Source organism: Podarcis gaigeae, assembly GCF_964106915.1.
Source record: "Podarcis gaigeae genome assembly, chromosome: 13".
NCBI lineage: Eukaryota > Metazoa > Chordata > Lepidosauria > Squamata > Lacertidae > Podarcis > Podarcis gaigeae.
Window position 1 is genome coordinate 3,128,744 of NC_139689.1, and position 22,226 is coordinate 3,150,969.

At 51.0% G+C, this 22,226-nt stretch overlaps 1 protein-coding gene across 1 annotated transcript in view; it reads right to left on the reverse strand.

Annotated features, from left to right (window-relative positions):
• The window catches only part of FGF11 (fibroblast growth factor 11), a 47,594-nt gene that overhangs the window by 9,425 nt on the left and 15,943 nt on the right, over positions 1-22,226 (reverse strand). The window contains exons 2-3 of the mRNA XM_083707156.1: positions 2,982-3,092; positions 948-1,051 (exon numbers count right to left, since the gene is read on the reverse strand). Coding sequence (XP_083563282.1) covers positions 948-1,051; positions 2,982-3,092 — 215 coding nt within the window. The remainder of the gene's footprint in view (positions 1-947; positions 1,052-2,981; positions 3,093-22,226) is intronic.

A 22,226-nucleotide genomic window follows, 5' to 3' on the forward strand; every position in this document is an offset into this window, starting at 1 on the left:
CCAGAAGTGTTGAGTCTGAAGGGACCCCCAGCGGTCATCCATTCCAACCCCGGGCAATGCGGGAATCTCAGCTAAAGCATTCCTGACAGATGGCCATCCAACCTCTGCTTAAAAACCTCCAAGGAAGGGGAGTCCACCACCTCCCGAGGGAGACCATACTGGCTCTTACGGCCAGGAAATTCGTCCTGAGGTCTAGTGGGGAGGGACGTGGGTGGCGCTGTGGGTTAAACCACAGAGCCTAGGGCTTGCTGATCAGAAGGTCGGCAGTTCGAATCCCCGCGACGGGGTGAGCTCCCATTGCTCGGTCCCTGCTCCTGCCAACCTAGCAGTTTGAAAGCACGGCAAAGTAGATCAATAGGTACCCCTCCGGCGGGAAGGTAAACGGTGTTTCCATGCACTGCTGTGGTTCGCCAGAAGCGGCTTAGTCATGCTGGCCACATGACCCGGAAGCTGTATGCCGGCTCCCTCGGACAATAAAGTGAGATGAGCGCCACAACCCCAGGGTCGGCCGCGACCGGACCTAACGGTCAGGGGTCCCTTTACCTTTACCTAACGTATTGGCGCAAACTCATGCATCTAAAGCACTTTTCGGGACGTGAGAAGAGCTTGCTGGATCAAACCAGTGGCCCCTCTAGGCCAGCAAACCAGTGGCCAATGAATAAAACCTGCAACCAGGATTCGAACGCAGGACTGGCACTCTCCCCTTCTGCACGTTCTAGCAACTGGCATCCGGAAGCATTGCTTTCTTTCGACCGTAGAGGCCGTCGACAGCCCTCTCCTCCTCCTCTGCAAATTTGCCCCATCCTCTTTTAAAGTGGCCTGCCGCCTTCTCCTGTTGCGGTGAGTTCCGCAGGTTCAGCTGCACAAAAAGGTACTTTCTTCCCCCCCGGCCCGAATTTTCCAGCGCCCGTCGGCACGAGGAATCAACCCCCCCCCCAGATACTCACAGAGGTATAGAGGTAGCCCTCAGCGTTCATGGCGACGTACTGGCCCGATTTGGTGCTCTGGATAGCGACCACGCGAAGTCCCACCGGGATCAGGTTGAAGAGGGCTGCAGGGAGAGAGGCAGAAAGGAGGTCGCTGTCAACACCAAATGAAGAACAGGAAGAGGGGTTTTTTGGGGGTCTAGAATAGGGGGTCAGCTAACAGATTTACTCCACCCCTGCCCCCTAGTTGTCAGAAGGCTTTTTTAACTGGGGAAGGGCGTTTCCCCCCCCAAAATTGTCCATTTCCATTTCTAACGCTTCCCCTTCTCAAGATCCGATCTTCGCACGTGAACTTTGAAAGGAGCTACTAGCCCTCATGAAAATTTGCGGCACCCGAGTGCGAATGCAACCTTTCGAATGCAATTTTCAAAAAATCGCTTCATTGTTTGCTTCCTAAAAAAATCTACACGTTGCTCGATTGCAAGGAATCGAGCTGAAAACTTTGCAGCGGTTTCCCCAAAAATATAAAATAATACAATCGTTGGTAAAAAAAATGAAACAATATACGAAAGCTCTCAAAAGAGTTAAAATAAAAACAGGTTAAAACCTTGCCTAATATTCGCTATTTTTGCAAGGCTTTCCCCGCAACTTAATGATCCTTTCCTCGTTTATTTTCACAGGTATACGCCTTTCCAAACACCTCCTTAGTTTGGAGAGGTTTGTTGCAGACGTTGCAGGAGTGCCAAATTCAAAACACGGTTTTGGTTCGAGAAGCGAAGATCTGGGTCGTTTCTCAGCGGAACCGAATTCCTCCCTGCTATCCTAGTTGGGAGCCTGGACCCGTGTGCCCTTTAGAGAGAATTCTAGAACCACAGAACCGTGCAGCTGGAAGGGGACCCCCTGAGGTCATCCAGCCCAACCCGCCGCAACGCAGGAACCACGGCTTAGGAACCCTAGAACGGCAGGTGGCCAACATCTGCTGAAAAACCTCCGAGGAAGGAGAGAGGAAATATTGGGGGGCTGAGAAGGACCCCCATGGGCAGAACTTGTGAATTCTGCTGGCAGCGGCAGGAGCAGGAGGAGGAACGAGAAGAAGGGTTCCTTTGGAAAGGGACTCAGACTACGGGGAGCGAGTTCGAGGTGGGGGGCAGGCGGACCTTCTGAGAGCCTCGGTTTCCTTTAAATGCGAGAGCATGAGGGGGCGAGGGGGGTGGCGAGATTTGCTGCGGCCGTGGCTGCCGCTAGCCTCCCCACGGTTTTGTATTCGGGTCTAGCGCAGGGTGGAGGGGAGCGTTAGCTGGAAGCAGCCCAGGACGGGATTAAATGCAAGGAGCAGGGATCATCAATCATGTGTCCTCTGAGGACGGGCCGGCTCAATTATGCTCAGATAGAGAGCCAGGAATGGACGGGAAGAGAAGGCGCAAGCCAGCGAGGGACTGAGCCAGGGAGGCCGCGGCTGCAGATGGGGGGCCATGTGGTCAGGCGAGAGGGCCCCAGATCCAGCCCCCTAGGGGAAAGAACAGCCAGGCTTTAATTGGCAAATGGCCCGGGAATATATCCCACGTCTTGTCCCAAACTGGGGCTAGGACAGGCCATGATACCCCCTGCCCAAAAAAGGACCCAACCGGCAGATGGAGGGCCCAAATATTTCTGAGTCGTTGGCTGACCCCCTGCGCGGTTGCGTTACACGGGTTGGGATGGATGACCTTTGGGGTTCCCTTCCGGCGGTACGGTTCTGAGGCGGCCTCCTCCTTCTCTGACTCTGCGACCTCGGCAAGGAAGCACCCTGAGATCTTGCGATGAAAAAGGTATATGATTCTAATAAATAAAATAAATAAGGCGTTGGCTCTTCGGCGCCACCTGCTGTCTGGCTCCCTGCCGACCGCCCTACCCCTGCTGGAAAGGGACTAAGCGGAAGCCTCCTGCCCCGATCTGTTCTGGGATGCGCAGGTGGAGGGTCAGAGCTTTCTCCAGATCTCCTGCCGGGGCTTTGGGCGACGGACGTGGGTCAGGCGAGGGGTTCCCCCGGCCCCTGGACCCGCCAGCTGCACTTACTGAAGCTGTTGGTGTCCTCTCTGGTGCCGTCAATACTGCCGTCGGGGTGGACCTGGAGATAATAGCCGTGCCTGCAGAAGAGTTTGGTGACGATGCCTTTCAGCTGCGGCTCTGCACCGGAACGGGGGTGGGAAAGCAAGCGAGACATGGTAAGAAACATCACTTCCCTCTCCCCATGTGAACCGACGCAGACCCTCCAATCGCCGTCTAAGCCCTTTCTCTGCGTGCCCCCAATCTCCACAGGGAAGCCTGGAGGGGGGCGGCAAGAGAGCGGGGCCTTTTCCGTAGTGGCTCCCTATTTGCGGGATGTTTTCCCCAGAGAGGCTCGTCGGCCACCATCCTCACATATTCATTCATTCATTCTTTTATTTCCCTAGTTAAAACAATGCTCAAGGCGGCTTCCAACAGGACAAGATTTACACAATCAGCAACACAACCAAAATCATAAACAATAAATAAAACACATTAAAAAGAATACACAACCAAATGGAAAACAATTTCCACATAAATCATAAAATCTAAAACGAAGAATATAGCATTAGTATCAACCGCAATTTAAAATGACATAAATGAAAAAATAAAAGCAATTAAACAACAACAACAACAACAACAATTTATTATTTGTACCCCGCCCATTTGGCTGGGTTTCCCCAGCCACTCTGGGCGGCTTCCAACAAAGATTAAAAATACATCAAAAACAAAACAAACCAAACACAAAACACAAAAACATATCTTTTGGCACCGCTCAAAAACGTTTCTTTTCCGCCAGGCTTACGCTTCAGCCCCGCTGAGATTTGAACCCAGGACTTTGCAGCCTGAAACACGAAGCATTGCATTGCAGAAGCCTCCCCGCCCCCACTCAGAAAACTGCAGAGGTGGGGGGCATTTGTGAAAACACAACGAAAAACTGTACAGCGCCTAGCACGGCGCATTGCAATTCCTGCCATGCGCATTCGGACAAACGATTAAGGCTACTGCCTGATGCAGGCCAAATCTTGTCTAATGTCCTTAGCAGCCCTAAACGTTTTGCAATGGTGCAATCATGTCAGTTTTTCATTTTTCAAGCTGCACGTCCGTCCCCCTTCCTTTAGTCTCATTCCCCCTACCACTGTGCTCCTCCGAAACCCACTTCAATATGCCAACACGAGGCATCCAGAACCGGACACGGCCAACTCCAGACGGTCAGCCCGGTTCCCGTTAAAGTGTGGAGAAACTGGGATTTCATTAACGTGGCCTGGAATTGTGTTAGGCTTTTTGGCTGCTGCATCACGCCGGTGGCTCAAGCTTAGAATCCTAAAAATTGCACTACAAGTCGTAGTTTACTGGTGAATTCCGGACATAATGGAGATGTAAAAGGTTTGGATTATCGTAAAAGACGCAGGAGGAAACGATTAACATCATGACCCACAAAGGGAGGTCCAGGAGATTCTTTAGAATCTTGTTTCTCTGTTGCACGTTCGATATGTGACTGTAAAGTTTTAATCTGAAAAACCAACCAACCAAACAAACAAACACCGTATTTTTCACTCCATAAGACGCACCTGACCATAAGACACACCTAGCTTTTAGAGGAGGAAAGGGGGAAAGCCCGGTTTTTTGAGGATCAGCTCAAAGTTGTGCAGATTCTTTTGCAAAGGGGAAAAATCCTGTTTTAACGGGGTTCCACTCACAGTTCTGCAGCTTCTTTAGGAAAGGAAAGGGAGCCCTTTTTACAGTTTCCAGACAGATAATCTAATCAGCCAGTCCCACATCGCTGGGGAAAAAAGCAGCCTCCATCTGCAGAACATTCAGCAATGGAGGCCTGGGCAAGGGGCCGGAAAGGGAGCGATCGACCACACACTTGCTCCCTAAGACACACAGACATTTCCCCTTACTTTTTAGGAGGAAAAAAGTGTGTCTTATGGAGCGGAAAACACGGTATTTTATTTATTTATTCATTATTTATACCCCGCCCATCTGGCTGGGCTTCCCCGGCCACTCTGGGCGGCTTCCCAAAAAATATTAAAATACTGTAATACATCAAACATTAAAAGCTTCCCTAAACAGGCCTGCCTTCAGATGTCTTCTAAAAGTCTGGTAGTTGTTGTTCTCTTTGACATCTGGTGGGAGGGCGTTCCACAGGGCGGGCGCCACCACTGAGAAGGCCCTCTGCCTGGTTCCCTGTGACTTGGCTTCTTGCAGGGAGGGAACCGCCAGAAGGCCCTCGGAGCTGGACCTCTGTGTCCGGGCAGAACGATGGGGGTGGAGATGCTCCTTCAGGTCTACTGGGCCTTTGAGGCCGTTTAGGGCTTGAAAGGTCAGCACCAACACTTTGAATTATGCTCGGAAGCGTACTGGGAGCCAATGTAGGTCTTTCAAGACCGGTGTTATGTGGTCTCGGCGGCTGCTCCCAGTCACCAGTCTGGCTGCCGCGTAATAAAAACAGGCACATTGCAACCTCACATCTGACCCCCTCGCCACTTGCCTGGGCCCATCAAGCTCTCTCTCGGTCGGCCGCCCCAGCCCTTGAGCTCTGACACCCCTCTTGAGCCCCACTGGGGGCTTGGCGAAAAAAGACAGAAGCGTCACAGAGTGTGTGGGGCCGCTTGAGGCTGTTGGAGCGGTTCCTACCTGTGCGTTTTTTTTTTGTGGGGGGACTCCCAGAGCGAGCGGGAGATGGCATTTTCCCATCTCCACCATGCTAAGCAGTTGGTCCCTTACCTTTCTCGCCCTGATTTTGCCACTGTGATCCAGGCGATGGTCACCTCCAGGCTTGACTACTGTAATTCGCTCTACGCGGGGCTGCCCTTGAAGGATTAGTTGTCTCCTGCCTTCCTGCACATGCCCCCCCCTCTCTAGGGAGCAGACCTCCCTAGACCCCAGGAGTCCTGCGAAAGGACCCAGGAGTCCTGGCTCATGTGCTCTGACCATTCAGCCAGACTTCCCCAACCGTTATGCCTTCCAGTTTTGTACTACAACTCCCATCAGCTTCCAGTGAGCGCAAATGTGTTGGGACTAATAGTTCCTGTCAGTGACATTTCCCCCCACTATCCAGTAGGAATGTTTTGGACTACAACTCTCATCAGGCAGCAGGAATGTGTTGGAACGTGTCCAGAGGAGGGCAACCCAAATGGTCAAAGGCCTGGAAACGATGCCTGATGAGGAACGCCTAAGGGAGCTGGGCATGTTTAGCCTGGAGAAGAGGAGGTTAAGGGGTGATATGATAGCCATGTTCAAATATATAAAAGGATGTCACATAGAGGAGGGAGAAAGGTTGTTTTCTGCTGCACCAGAGAAGCGGACACGGAGCAATGGATCCAAACTACAAGAAAGAAGATTCCACCTAAACATTAGGAGGAACTTCCTGACAGTAAGAGCTGTTTGACAGTGGAATTTGCTGCCCAGGAGTGTGGTGGAGTCTCCTTCTTTGGAGGTCTTTAAGCAGAGGCTGGACAACCATATGCCAGGAGTGCTCTGATGGGGTTTCCTGCTTGGCAGGGGGTTGGACTCGATGGCCCTTGGGGTCTCTTCCAACTCTTCTAGGATTCTATGATTCTATGACTACAACTGTGTTTTATTCTGTGAACAGCACAGAGATCTTACGATGAAGGCTGGTATATAAATCTAGTTAATAACAATGATACTATGTTAAGGGACGCGGGTGGCACTGTGGGTTAAACCACAGAGCCTAGGGCTTGCTGATCGGAAGGTTGGCGGTTCGAATCCCTGCAACAGGGAGAGTTCCCGTTGCTTGGTCCCTGCTCCTGCCAACCTAGCAGTTCGAAAGCATGCCAGTGCAAGTAGCTGAATAGGTACCGCTCCGGCAGGAAGGTAAACAGCGTTTCCGTGCGCTGCTCTGGTTCGCCAGAAGCGGCTTAGTCATGCTGGACACATGACCCAGAAAAACTGTCTGCGGACAAACACCGGCTCCCTTGGCCAGTAAAGCGAGATGAACGCTGCAACCCCAGAGTTGTTCACAACTGGACTTAACTATCAGGGGTCCTTTACCTTTTGAGGGGAGAAATTTCAGAGTGAGATCCTATTCCACAGTCCAGCTCATTGGGGTGGAAGTCCCCTGCGGGTCCATGTGGTCAGTAAAAGAAAGAAGTTTCAGCCAAGTAATTTGGAGCAAAACAGTGGTTAGTAGATTCAGGTAGGTCTGACGCAGTCAAAATATATATAAAAATAAAAAAAAATTGTCCAGTACCACCTTAGAGACTAACTAACTAGAGAGCCAGTGTGGTGTAGTGGTTAAGAGCGATAGACTCGTAATCTGGGGAACCGGGTTCGCGTCTCCGTTCCTCCACATGCAGCTGCTGGGTGACCTTGGGCCAGTCACACTTCTCTGAAGTCTCTCAGCCCCATTCACCTCACAGAGTGTTTGTTGTGGGGGAGGAAGGGAAAGGAGAATGTGAGCCGCTTTGAGACTCCTTAAAGGGAGTGAAAGGCGGGATATCAAATCCAAACTCTTCTTCTTCTTCTTCTTCTTCTTCTAAGTTTGTTCTTGGTATAAGCTTTCGTGTGCATGCACACTTCTTCAGATACCATGCACACAAAAACATATACCAAGAACAAAGTTAGCTGGTCTCTAAGGTGCTAGTGGTCAGTAGACCATGATCTTTATTGTTGCACAACAGGTCCCCACAGGAGTAAAAAACCTGAGCATGGGGTGACATCCTGTTTTAAAACTTGTTAATTGGTGAAAGAAGAGAATGTAAAATTACAGTATATTAAGATAAATTATTAGGATAAAAACATAGATGAAGAATTTGCTGAAATATTTAATTTAATTGGTGAAAGAAGAGAGTGTAAAATCACAGTATGTTAAGATAAATTATTGGGATAAAAACAAAGATGGAAAGGATTTGCTGAAATATCTAAATTGAACTAGAATACAAAAAAGGTGTAAGGAAGTCAAGGAAATAAGCAAATGGAAAATAAGTTATGGGAAGGTTTGATTTTTTCCCCTTTCCTTTTTTTTTAAATTGTTTGTATTTTTCTGGGGGTTTTTATTTATTTATTTGTATGGTATTCTTTTTTTAATGTGATACATTGTTTTGTTTTTTGTTTATTTTGGTGTTTTTCTGTTTTATTTATAACCTTTAAAACCTCAATAAATATTATTTTAAAGACATCCTGTTTTAAAACTTCCCTCTTCCCCCCAGAATACCCTTTGAGAGGCATCATTGATACATCATCACTACATCACTAGCATGTCACAAAAAGTGAGGAGGAATTAAAGAACCTTTTAATGAGGGTGAAAGAGGAGAGCGCAAAATATGGTCTGAAGCTCAACATCAAAAAACCCCGAAGATCATGGCCACTGGGCCCATCACCTCCTGGCAAATAGAAGGGGAAGAAATGGAGGCAGTGAGAGGTTTTACTTTCTGGGGCTCCATGATCACTGCAGATGGTGACAGCAGTCGCGAAATTACAAGACGCCTGCTTCTTGGGAGAAAGGCGATGGCAAACCTAGACAGCATCTTAAAAAGCAGAGACATCACCTTGCCAACAAAGGTCCATATAGTTTTCCCAGTAGTGATGTATGGAAGTGAGAGCTGGACCATCAAGAAGGCTGATCGCCGAAGAATGGATGCTTTTGAATTCTGGTGCTGGAGGAGACTCTGGAGAGTCCCATGGACTGCAAAATGATCAAACCTCTCCATTCGGAAGGAAATCAGCCCTGAGTGCTCACTGGAAGGACAGATCCTGAAGCTGAGGCTCCAAGACTTTGGCCACCTCCTGAGAAGAGAAGACTCCCTGGAAAAGACCCTGGTGTTGGGAAAGATGGAGGGCGCAAGGAGAAGGGGACGACGGAGGACGAGATGGTGGGGCAGTGTTCTTGAAGCTACCAGCATGAGTTTGACCAAACTGCGGGAGCCAGTGGAAGACAGGAGTGCCTGGCGTGCTCTGGTCCAGGGGGTCACTAAGAGGCGGACACGACTAAACAACAACAAATACAATGGTTGAGGAAGTTCAACATTAGGTCACTTTATCAGACACCTTTCCCAACACCTCTTAAGTACCCATCACCAAAAGAACAATCAAACTCTTGACATCTCCTTGCCTTCAGGACTTGTCTGGAGATGGGCTTTCAGAACACCTGACTTGCTCAACTGCCTCTGGGGATGACTAATGTTGCCCCCTTGGTCACTTCTGGGGTAGGGGGCCGTGAATGCCCTCTCACGCTTGGGGAATTATGGCGGGATGCCCTGTTCCTGTCTCTTGGTTCATGGAGGGAGATGGAGCCCAAATTCACCTTTCTTTCAGGGTTAAAATGGTCTTGGAATGAGGAGAGTCGGTTTAAGTATGGATTTTCTATGAATCTATAAAGCTAGATTTCTTCCCTGCACTGTCAAGTCTAAAGGATACATTCAGGCATAATATTTGGAACATTGTGACAACTATACAGTGATACCTCGGGTTACAGACTATTCAGGTTACATACGCTTCAGGTTACAGACTCCGCTAACCCAGAAATAGTACCTCGGCTTAAGAACTTTGCTTCAGGATGAGAACAGAAATCGTGGTCTGGCCACACGGCAGCAGCAGGAGGCCCCATTAGCTAAAGTGGTGCTTCAGGTTGCTACGGTAAAATCTGGGTGCGAGGCTGCTCTGCCACCCAGCTCGTCGGACTAAGTCCGCGGGTCCCTGTGGAGGAAAATGAGCTCAGCCGGAGACAGGAGCAAAATGCGGAGATCCAAGGTTTATTGCGCAACAGGTTCAAGACGAGATTGAACAGCGAGAAAGGGGTGACATGAACTTTTGAAACTTCCCTCCATGCCCCAGAATACAGTGCAAAATACATCCCAGTTACATCATGAAGACATTAAGAAGAGGTTGGGTTACACAGGATTAACATATGGAGGAGGGAGGGGGAATATGCAGAGTTGGAGATATGCGCAGATAAGCACATCCTGAGTACAGGTGATGTGAAGACAATGGTCCATGTACTGGCATTGCCCAGAGGAAAGGCATGGCAGAGTGATTTGACAGGATTAGGGTCTTGACACCTTGTTTGAGGGATTATGGAGGACAGGGGAGGTGTCATGGAGTCCTAGAGAAATTGAGCAAATTGGCACGTTGAGTTTCCATGAATTTTATAGATTTTAGTCCCTTTTGACATTGACAATTGGAAATAAATGGATATATTGTAGCAAGGAAGAAGGTGAAGAAGACATGCCCCCCCTTTCCGTATCAAGGTTAAGAACAGTTTCAGGTTAAGAACGGACCTCCGGAACGAATTAAGTACTTAACCCGAGGTACCACTGTAAAGATGTGCGCCCCTCCATGTCATTTCCATAACAACTTTAATAATATAGAGGACGCTCAGGTTGCGAACATGATCTGCACAGGATGCACGTTCGCAACCCGCAGTGTTCACAACCTGCAGCGGCACGTCAGCGCACGCGCGGATTGCAATTCGGTGCTTCTGCGCATGCGCAAAGTGCGATTTGGCATTTCTGCTCATGCACGACCCCTGAAACCCAGAAGTAACCCATTCCGGTACTTCCAGGTTTCGGCAGGTCTGTAACCCAAAAAAACACAACCTGGAGTATCTGTAACCCGAGGTATGACTAATATAATTCCAATCAGACAGCAGGAATGTGTTGGGCTACAACACCCAGCGGGACTTTTCTGGGAACTGCAACTCTCATCAGCCCCCAGCCCTGAGGTCCCTATTGAAACACAATAGTGTGCGATACAAAAAAAAGTTCAAAACCATTTAGAGCCATAAAAGGTAAAGGTAAAGGGACCCCTGACCATTAGGTCCAGTCACGGACGACTCTGGTGTTGTGGTGCTCATCTTGCTTTACTGGCTGAGGGAGCCGGCGTACAGCTTCCAGGTCATGTGGCCAGCAGGACTGAGCCGCTTCTGGCGAACCAGAGCAGCGCACGGAAACGCCGTTTACCTTCCCGCCAGAGCGGTACCTATTTATCTACTTGCACTTTGACGTGCTCTCGAACTGCCAGGTTGGCAGGAGCAGGGACCGAGCAACGGGAGCTCACCCCATCGTGGGGATTCGAACCGCCGACCTTCTGATCGGCAAGTCCTAGGCTCTGTGGTTTAACCCATAGCGCCACCCGCGTCCCTTAGAGCCATAAAAACAACTGCTCGAAACATCCCCTCAAATGTCTCTGAGGGTGGAGGAACTGCCAAAAGGGCCCCCTCTGCTGATCTCAGCACCCTGTTCTCACAGTGGACAACCCGACGCGCATTATAGGAAACCCACAAGCAGGATTCGAACACAAGACCAACACTGTTCCCCTCCAGTGTTTTCCAGCAACTGGGATCCAAAAGCATCGTTGTCTCTCTGACCATTGTGGCAGAGCCGAGCCGTTAGAATTTGTCTAACCCTCTTTTAAAGGCGGTGGCCTCTTGTGGCGGAGAGTTCCACGGTTTAACTCTGCGCTGGCTTCCTTTTATCTGCCCTGAATCTTCCGAGGAGAATTGGGCTGCGAGAAATTCCCCTTTAGGAGAGGTTCCCTTCATCCTCTGGCTAATTTAATGTTGAGGTTTAACACACACACCAAAAAAAAAACCACACACCCAAAAAGCTACAGACCCGAGGCGTGACTTTTGCACAAAACAAAACACACATTTTTAGACACGCATCTTAGGACATCTCTATTCCAAACAGATCTCTCCCCCCCCCCCCCAATTCTTGGCCTGCTTCAAGCTCAGAAAATCACTCTTTTTGTTCCTCCGTCGCTCCCTCCCTCCCTCTCTGCCTTTTGACAGGCCTTGGAAATAATTCACGAGCCATTACAGAGCGAAAGGGGTATATTCTGGGCGCCAGCATCTGGGATATGACAACGCCGGGAAAAGACTCTTAAGCAAATTATACTTAGGGAAGAAAAATGGGTCCCTTTTAACGAGACGCAGCGAGAGATTTCCCGTTCCATCAACGTCGGGGGAGATTTGAGCATTTTAATTCTGCTGTTTCCCTTAAGGAAAAGGAGGAGGGCAAGAAATCTGGGAACCGGCTCAGATTTCCCCAGATCAAGATGGAAAGGGGAAGGGTCCGGGGTTGAGTTTTAGGGGGGTTGGTTCATGCATTTTTTTGGGTGGGTGCAAAATCAGGCTTGTTCCAAAATAAATAAATCACAATTTATTTGGAGTTAGGGCCAGGGGTGCAGGACGCCTGGGTTCCCTGGAGGGAAGTGCAAAATATTTTTTTTAGTGGGGGCAGACAATTGGGTTTTGCCTCCCGCGGTCATTTAGTTCCCCCCCTCGCTCTATTTCCTGCAGGCAAACGTCCCATCGCAGTGATGAATCAGTCTAGTTGTATATGAATGTAATCTTTTTAAGTGGTGAGGTGTCCACACTTCTCAGAGGCAGTTGGCCCAGCAAAGGATGAACTGCAGATTTCCAGCAAAACATCTCCTTCCCTCTCCCTTCTCTATCCATGACTCTGGGTTTTTTCTCGCCTGCGGCTGATAGTGCCTTTGGAGGGGCTGGAGATTCTCCTTCCAACACCCCCACCAAAAAAAAAAAAAGATAATTAGCAAAGCAACTCAAACAGACAGCTCCTTATTCATCATCTTCTGCAGCCTTCACCTCCAGGTCTCCTGACCGGTGTGACGTGCCCATTTCACACACGGGGACAACCGAGGCCGAGAAAGAATAACAGAGCGGTGGAGTTCGAAGGGACCCCTGGGGGTCATCCAGTCTGACCCCCACGGCCATGCAGCAATCACAAAGAAATAATCTCTATCAGGTGGCCAACCTCTGTTGAAAAATGGAGTCCACCAGCTTCCATCTAGCTGAGCATCCTGTTCTCAAAGTGGGAAACCAGATCCACATGCCCCCTGCCAAAAGAAGCCCATATTCAGGACCCAATAACAATGGCCATCCATAGCTTTCTCCCCCTCCATCAATTTGTCCAATCCTCTTTTAAAGCTTCAAGCTGGTGGAACATTGCTGACTCTTGTGGCAGGGAGTTCCGCAGTATAACTGCGTGAAGGAGGACTTCCTCTCATCTGCCCTGAAATCTCCCATCCTTCTGCTTCATTAGGCGGCCCTGAGTTCCAGCACAACGAGAGAGAGAGGAATAAAAACTTTTCCTCTCTGCTTTCTCCTCGCCGGGTATAATTTTATAGGCGAATAAATGCATTTTTTTAGCTAAAGGAAAGAGTTCCAAACGCCGTCACCTTTCCTCCTCTCCACCTTTTCCAAATCTTTTCCAGCTCTGCAATATCTTTTTGGCGCCAGAACTGTACTCCAAGTACAGTCGCACTGTAAATTTGCAAAAAAAAAAAAAGCCAGCGTGATATTTTCTTTTTCTCTTCCTGATTGTTTTTTGAAAAGGAGCTTGTGATAAGCCCTGAGCTGTGGTAGGACTAGAACTCGGAACTTTAGAAGAGCCCAGCTGCTAGATCAGGCCAACCAGATGCACCGCAGAATTGTGGCGTTGGCAGGGACCTCCAAAGGTCATCTAGTCCAACCCGCTGCCACGCAGGACTCGGGGACGTCCGCAAGCAGAACTCTTTCCACTTGGGTCCCCCAACGACTGACGCGTTCAGGGCCGCAACGTGAGAACCCAGCGACGACCTCTGGTGATGTCCCGGGGCAGGCCCTGGCGATGTCAACCAGCGCAATGCGCTGAGCATTAACCTCCGTTGCCGAGAGTGTGGCATTCAATTCCTTCCTACCATTGAGCCCTGGAGACGGAGGTTAAAGGGGAGGACACCCCAATGCAATCATTTCCAACCTCGGCTGAAGCTTGCAAGATGCAACCCCCAGTCTGCTGAATAATAACGTTGTGGGATTTTGGGGGGTCAGTCTGGATGATGCCCCAGGGTCCCGTACCCAGCAAAGGTTGGAATCCCAGAGGGCATTCTACTGCTGAACTAGCCAGACAATATTGTTAGCTGCAATGTTTGAAACTCAGATATATGGCCGCCAAACGGCGCCTTAATTCTAGGTGCTTTCCCCCCCTTTACAATGAAATTTATTATCATTGTTGTTTGTTTGTTCCATTTCTTTACTGTTTTATATTTCCAGGAAAACACCTCAGAGTGGTTTACAACACATTAAAACATCAACTAAAACAAATTATAGCTTCAAGGAAAATATTTCAGATCCTTCTCTCCGAATTTCAGAAACTTCTCCCCAAATTGATTTGCCTACTTAATTTATAAGGCTGCCCCATAGCAGAAGGGCTCTAGGAAACCAGGGTGGTGTGGTGGCTGGAGTGTTGGACCTGGGAGATCTGGGTTCAAATCCCCACTCAGTCAGGAAGTTCACTGGGTGATCTGAGGCCAGGCACAGCCCCTCCAGCCACCTCACAGGGTTTGGCTACCCGATGGTGAGGCCCGTCGCCTGGCAACCAGAGATCTCCACATGGTTGCCACGGGAACCACGCCAGCCGCAAGATGCGCCTGGGGGATTTCTACCCCCTGGTGATGTCGCAGCGACGTCATTCAGCGCGACGTGTTGACCATTTACCCCCATCGCTGAAAGTGTGCCATTCAATACCTTCCCACTATGGAGCTTTGGAGACGGAGGTTAATTGGGAATATGGGAGGAGACCCCAGAGATGCTATCATTTCCAACCTGGGCTGAAGTTTACAAGATGCACCCCCAGTCTGCTGAACTGTTGTTGGTTTGATGTGGGGTCAGTCTGGATGATGCCCAGAGTCCCTTTTCTGTACCCAGCAAAGGTTAGAATCCAAGAGAGGGTTCTATCGCTGATCTACCGTATTTTTCGCTCTATAAGACGCACCAGACCACAAGACGCACCTAGTTTTTGGAGGAGGAAAACAAGAAAAAAAATATTCTGAATCTCAGAAGCCAGAACAGCAAGAGGGATCGCTGCGCAGTGAAAGCAACGATCCCTCTTGCTGTTCTGGCTTCTGGGATAGCTGCGCAGCCTGCATTCGCTCCATAAGACGCACACACATTTCCCCTTACTTTTCAGGAGGGACAAAGTGAGTCTTATAGAGCAAAAAACACGGTAGTTTCTTTGTAAGACGACACTCAGGTAATCTCCTCAGCACCCAAAAAGAACGATCCAACTTGCCAGAGCTGCAAATAGGTGAGGGGTCCCACCCTCTCCCAGAGCAACAGCCTGAGTTCTGAGTGCGAATTGAACCAGAAACCAGGCTGGGAGCTGGAGACACAGAGACCTGCTTGCTCTGTGCTGGACCTAAAACTGCGAATGACAGAGAGGCGAGATCTTTTTTTGGGGGTGCAAACGCCGCGAACCCCTGCACCTTAGGCTCGGGTTGTGTATATATGTGCCGATGCACAAACCGTATAGCCTAAAGACACTACGGTCTCCGTTGACCTTCGTCCCGAGGGAAACCGAACCCCAAGAAAGTGGGATTCGCTCAGAGATTGGTGCTGCGTGGGAGAACGATAGTGGTCAAAAAATTAAAGATAATCTCGTGGCCCCTTCTGGAGAATCGAGCCCCTCAGCCTTGGAGGGGGGCAGGTGAAACCCCCATCCCTGGGATGTCCGTTTGGCAAGCCTTTTCCATTGCCACCGACATTGTAGGTGCAGAATATTGGGCCCCCACACACCCAGGCGGTTCCTGCCTGCCTGTTTCACCTCTTCTTTCCTTCCTTCCTCTCCCTTGTCACACTCCCTCGCTCTCCCTCCGCATCTGCAGAGAGAGGGAGAGGGAGAGAGAGGAGGAATCTACAAGGTTACGCAGATGCAGAGGTGCTCCTGATCACAGGCGGCGGGAGGGAGAAATCCCTGGGCGATTTGGGGGGAGGCAGAAAAGGGAGGAAGGGTATTTTCCGGGGGAAGCAAAAGGACGGGGGTCTGAGATTTAGCCTGGGATAGGGGGCTGGTATTGCGACGGGCTGCAAATTCAGGGTGCGGGGGAAAGCTTTGCAGCCCGGTGTGTGTGTGTGTGTGTGTGTGTGTGTGTCATATGGTTTTGGGGTTGGTAGTGGGCCCCCCAAAGGTCATCCAGTCCAACCCGCTGCAATGCAGGAAGTAATAATATAATAATAATAATAATAATAATAATTTTTTATTTATACCCCGCCCTCCCCAGCCAAGGCCGGGCTCAGAGCGGCTTACAAGCAATAATAAAAACAAGATGAATGGTTACAACTTAAAAACAAAAATAAAATACAACATTAAAATAATGGAACATTAAAATATTAAAATGTAGCCTCATCGCAGGAGGAGAAGGAAAAGAAAGGGGGGGGGAAAGAGAGAGAGAGGGAGGGAATCAAATTGGCTCCAAGCCAAAGGCCAGGCGGAACAACTCTGTCTTACAGGGCCTGTGGAAAGAAATCGATCCTGCCGGGCCCTGGTCTCATGAGGCAGAGCGTTCCACCAGGCCGGAGCCAGTGTTGAAAAGGCCCTGCTCTGGTTGAAGCCAATCTAACTTCTTTAGGGCCTGGGACCACTAGGGTGTTGTTATTTATGGACCTTGAGGCTCTCCGTGGGGCATACTGGGAGAGGCGGTCCCGTAGGTACGAGGGTCCTAGGCCCTGAAGGGCTTTAAAAGTCAAAAGCAGCACCTTAAATCTGACCCTGTACTCCACCGGGAGCCAGTGCAGCTTGAAAAGCACTGGGTGAATATGCTCCCATGGCAGAGACCCCGTGAGGAGCCTCGCTGCAGCATTCTGCACCCGCTGGAGTTTCTGGGACAGCTTCAAGGGCAGCCCCGCATAGAGCGAATTACAGTAGTCAAGCCTGGAGATGACCGTGGCATGGATCACTGTGGCCAGGTCGGGGCGGGAAAGGTAAGGGACCAACTGCTTGATGCGGCGAAGGTGGAAAAATGTCGCCTTGGCTGTTGCTGTAACCTGCGCCTCCATGGAAAGGGAGGCGTCAAGGATTACACCCAAACTCTTAACGGAAGGCAATGGCACTAAGTACAGACGGAAATTCCCCAGTGGACAGCTATCCAGCTCCTGCATAAAAAAGGGTCTGTGGGGACCCTCGATCACAGAATCCTAGAATTGTAGGGCCCCCCAAAGGTCATCCAGCCCAACCCGCTGCAATGCAGGAAGTACAGCCATAGAATCCCCGGCGGACGGCTGTCCAGCTCCTACATAAAAAAGGGGCTGTGGGGACCCTCGATCACAGAATCCTAGAATTGTAGGGACCCTCAAAGGTCATTTGGCCGATGCAGGGAAATGCCATGGAAAAGGGAGCTAGCGGGGTTTGGGTGGGGAGGCGCGATTGGCCCCCAGGAGATTGGTTTCTTGGGGGGCCAGCAAGGCGGAACCGGGAGGGGGGGCATTGTGGACGGACGCATCAAACAGGCTGTGGTTTGGGGGAGCATGTCGTGTTGTTCAAAGCTGAGAATTTAGGGATCTGAAAACAGATGAGATGCTGGAGATATCGTGGGGCACAGTGGCAGGTTCTGTGATGTTAGGATGTAAAATCAAGGGGTTCAGAAGGGTTTGTGGGTTTTGTTGGGGGGTGGCACAGATCCAGGGAGCAAGGTGGGATCAGAGAGGCCCATGAGGACTAGAATATTGGGCGATCTGGGAGCACGGCTATCACATTCAGGACATTAAGAGAAGAGATGGGGTGTTACTATAGAGATTTGGGACGGAGCCTGGGCCCCACATCCAGGACGTTGCATTGGGGGGCAGAGATCTTTTCCAATCAGGACTGAGTACGGAAATATATAGCGTGCAGTAGAAAGGAAGTAAGAAACCAGGGGAATAAATTTATCCGGATAATTATTCCCTTCCGCTCTTCCTAGAAACAGACGGTTCTTAAATACACAGACGCGGGGTCGTCTCTCCACCCCCCCCCCCCGCTTCTTCCAACAGCTTTGCAAAGCTCCCTTCCTCCCATAATGTATGCAGATATATTTAAATGGATTTAATTTATTATAATATCCCTGGCTGCCTTTGCAGCTAGCCTGGAGCATGCAAGGGGAGAGAGATGGGAGGATGAAGAAATAAGAGGTTGAGATCTGGTTCCCATGGCCTGTTTCAGGGATGGGGGGGTGAGTTTGTTGCTAAGGCGAGAGGGGGGCAGGAGGGCGTCTGGGCTGACCTTGTGGGGAGGGCAGTGGGGTGTGTGTGCCCCCAATGGAAAGATAAAGAGGGAAGCCTTTTGCAATGGGGTAGGGCAGCCACACCTAAGCCACACCGTCCGGGAAATTTGGCACCCGCCGCCGAGAGAGGCATCCATCATGTTTATATCCCAATCTCCGAATAAGTTCCCAAATAAAAACCCGGCGAGGGAACGCGGCGGCGGTTCCCTCCAAGCCTCCATAAATATATTTATTCCTGGCAATAAAAACCGCGTCCCTTTTTTTAGACGCCTCCAAACGGATCGCTTTCCCCGGTGAGGAAGCCGGGAAAGTGCCCGCGAGGTGGAAAAGGATACCCTCTCGGGAGGCCTCGGGCCTGGAGGGTGGTTCCCCCAGCCTGACCGCAGAGCTGGGAAGGAACCGCAGCTAAGGGGGGGGGGGTTTCCTCTTTCCCACCCCCACCCCAGACGAGACCTGCCCTGGTCTTTGGACGTACTTTTGTGGCGTTTCCTCGAGCACTTTCAGAAGCCGCCCTCGCCCGACAAGGGGCCGGCTCACTTGTTGGGCAATGAAAAACGGGGGACATTTGTCCCTCGCTCGGTTGCGAGGTACAGTTGTACCTCGGGTTAACTACTTAATTCGTTCCGGAGGTCCGTACTTAACCTGAAACTGTTCTTAACCTGAAGCACCACTTTAGCTAATGGGGCCTCCTGCTGCTGCCGTGCCGCCGGAGCACGATTTCTGTTCTCATCCTAAAGCAAAGTTCTTAACCCGAGATACTATTTCTGTGTTAGTAGAGTCTGTAACCTGAAGCATATGTAACCTGAAGTGTATGTAACCCGAGGTACCACTGTATAGTTGTCACAATGTTCCAAATATTATGTCTGAACGTATCCTTTCGACTTGACACCTGAAGCACTATTTCTGGGATAGCGGAATCTGTAACCTGAAGCGTCTGTAACCTGAGGTACCACTGTAAAGGTAAAGGGACCCCTGACCATTAGGTCCAGTCGTGGCCGACTCTGGGGTTGCGGCGCTCATCTCGCTTTACTGGCCGAGGGAGCCGGCGTACAGCTTTCAGGTCATGTGGCCAGCAGGACTAAGCCGCTTCTGGCGAACCAGAGCAGCGCACGGAAACGCCGTTTACCTTCCCGCCGGAGCAGTACCTATTTATCTACTTGCACTGGTGTACTTTCGAACTGCTAGGTTTGGCAGGAGCAGGGACCGAGCAGCGGGAGCTCACCCCGTCGCGGGGATTCGAACTGCCGACCTTCCGATTGGCAAGTCCTAGGCTCTGTGGTTTAACCCACAGCGCCACCTGCGTCCCTACGGGGGCTGCGAGAGCCACCCTCCTGCTCTCCTTTAAGCAGAGATTGGGTGGCCATCTGTCAGGGGCTTCTCGGGCTGTGGCTCCTGTACTGGAGGGGGCTGGACTGGATGACCTCTGGAGGCCCCTTTCAGCTCTAAAATTCTTTGAAAAGGAGACAGGGGCTGTGGGTTGCTTGAGAAGGGCAGAACCAAGAAATTGGGCCCCCCTAGGAAGAGTAGAAGAAGGGAGAATGTGGGTTTTGCCTGCATGGAGACAGCTTGGAGATTCTCCTTTCCAACCCAGCTGAACACCATATATGCAGAAGGCCACTGGTGGTTGGCGAATGCTTGTGGAATTCTAGAATTGTACAGTGGGTAGGGGCTCCTGAGGGTCATCCAGCAAACGAATCCCAGGCAGGACAAACCATCCAGTTTCTGTCGAACCCTTTTGCCTGCTTAGCTCAGTGTTGTTCACACTGGCCGGCAGCAAAGGCTCTACCGGGTTTCACGCTGCTGGAGAGATGACCACTAGGCATGATGGCCACGCTGCGGCCTCATTCAAATCCCAGTTGCTGGAAACCGCAGGAGTTGGCTCTTGTGTTCGAATCCTGCGTGCAGGTTTTCCTGGCCTAGAAGGGTCACCGGCCTGATCCCACAGGGAACTGAACCGGGCGCCTTCTACACTCCAAGCAGCTGTCCCCACCCCACCCCAATGAGCCACAGACGATCACTTTGGTGGATGACCCCGACAACCCCAGAGAATGGAAACAAAATCGGATACCCGCGTGCTGAATGAACCCGGATCTGACCCAGTCGCGGCTGTACCCACGCGAGAACGCCAAAGTCTCTGCCCCAGGGAGCTTACAATGCGCAGGAATGAGGAAGGCGCTTCAAAACAGTGGCTCTCCATTTGCCAGGAAATCCGGTTTTGCGGGGCTCGGTTTTAGGTTGCTATAGGGTTGGGTTTTGCGGGTGTAATATGCAGAGGGAAAATCTGGGTGTTGTGGGCCGAGGGTGGCAGAGAGAGAGTCTGTGGGGCTGAGTTTTTGGCCGGCTCCCACGGCCAACGTTGTTCTGCCAGCTGCAAGGACACCACAGGGTAATGAGGTGCAGGCCGGGCGCCAAGAAATCAGGAAGGGAGAGGAGGCGAGGCAAGCAGAGAGATGTTCTGGATGCCAGCTTGAAGCTGGCACGTGCTGCAGGCCAAGTACTCAAGGGGGGCACAAGAGACTCGGTGCTGTGGGGGGGGGCAGGGAGTTGCAGATAGAGAGGGCAGGGAGTTTATTATTGTGATCACCGCAGCAAGGGACAGGGAAACCCAGCATCCTGTCTCCTTCTGGACCGTCTAGAGGGGCTGGGAGCTGGGGGCACTGTCCTACGGTGGTTCCACTCCTTCCTCCTGGGCCGTGTCCAGAACGTGGTGGTGGGGGGTGAGTGTTCAGACCCCTGGGCTCTCACTTGTGGGGTGCCTCAGGGTTCCATCCTCTCCTCCATGCTTTTCAACATCTACATGCAGCCGCTGGGAGAGATCATCAGGGGGTTTGGACACGGTGTCCATCAATATGATACCCAGCTCTACATCTCTTTCAAATCAGAACCAGTGAAGGCGGTGAAGGTCCTGTGTGAGTGTCTGGAGGCGGTTGCAGGACGGATGGCGGCTAATGGATTGGGGTTGAATCCGGATAAAACAGAAGTACAGGAGGCAGGAAGGAGTGGAGGACTCCCTGGTCCTGAATGGGGCAACTGTGCCCCCGAAGGACCAGGTGCGCAGCCTGGGAGTCATTTTGGACTCACCGCTGTCCATGGAGGCGCAGGTCAGTTCTGTGTCCAGGGCAGCTGTCTGCCAGCTCCACCTGGTACACAGGATGAGACCCTTCCTGCCCGCAGACTGCCTCACCAGAGTGGCGCATGCTCTGGTTATCTCCTGCTTGGACTACTGCAATGCAATGTAGAGTACGTGGGGCTACCTTTGAAGGTGACCCGGAAACTGCAACTAATCCAGAATGCGGCAGCTAGACTGGGGACTGGGAGACCATATAACAATGGTCTTAAAAGACCTACATTGGCTCCCAGTACGTTTTCGAGCACAATTCAAAGTGTTGGTGTTGACCTTTGAAACCCTAAACGGCCTCAAAGGCCCAGTAGACCTGAAGGAGCGTCTCCACCCCCATCGTTCTGCCCGGATGCTGAGGTCCAGCGCTGAGGGCCTTCTGGCGGTTCCCTCATTGCAAGAAGAAAGCTATAGGGAACCAGGCAGAGGGCCTTCTCGGTGGTGGCACCCGCCCTGTGGAACGCCCTCCCATCAGATGTCAAAGCGATAAACAACCTCCTGACATTCAGAAGACATCTTAGGGAAGTTTTTAATGTGTGATATTTTAGTGTATTTTGGTCTCTGTGGAAGCCACCCAGAGTGGCTGGGGAAACCCAGCCAGATGGGCGGGGTACAAATAATAAATTATTACTATTATTATTATCTCCGACAGTGGGCAGCCCACGCAACCCCTGCCAACTCCGCCTTGCAGCCGAGGAGACCCGCAGGTAGACTGCCTCTTGACATGGGTGTGCAATCGAGCGCTCTCCTCCGGGTGTTTGCCTAAACCCCGCAGGCCCAAGCTGCAGCGGCTGCAGTCTCTTGAGAGCCGGTTCCAGAGCCATCTAGAGTCAGAAGGGACCCCGGGAGGTCATCCAGCCCAACCCCTGCTAATGCATCCACGACAGACCTCAGCTTAGAAACCTCTAAGGAGGGAGGCCCCAACAGCGCTCACTGCCAGAAAGTTTTCCCCGTATGTTGAGTCGTAATCTCCTTTCTCGTAGCTTGAAGCTGTTGGTTCGAGTCCTACCCTCCAGAGCTAGCTGTGTGTTGTCTGCACGGGCTGGCAGCATCCAGCCCTACCTGGGATTCAGGCAATGCAGATGAGCCGGCCCTGAGCCAACGGCCTTTTGCTTAAGACGCAGGAACATAGACGAATACGGACATAATGTTAATAAGTC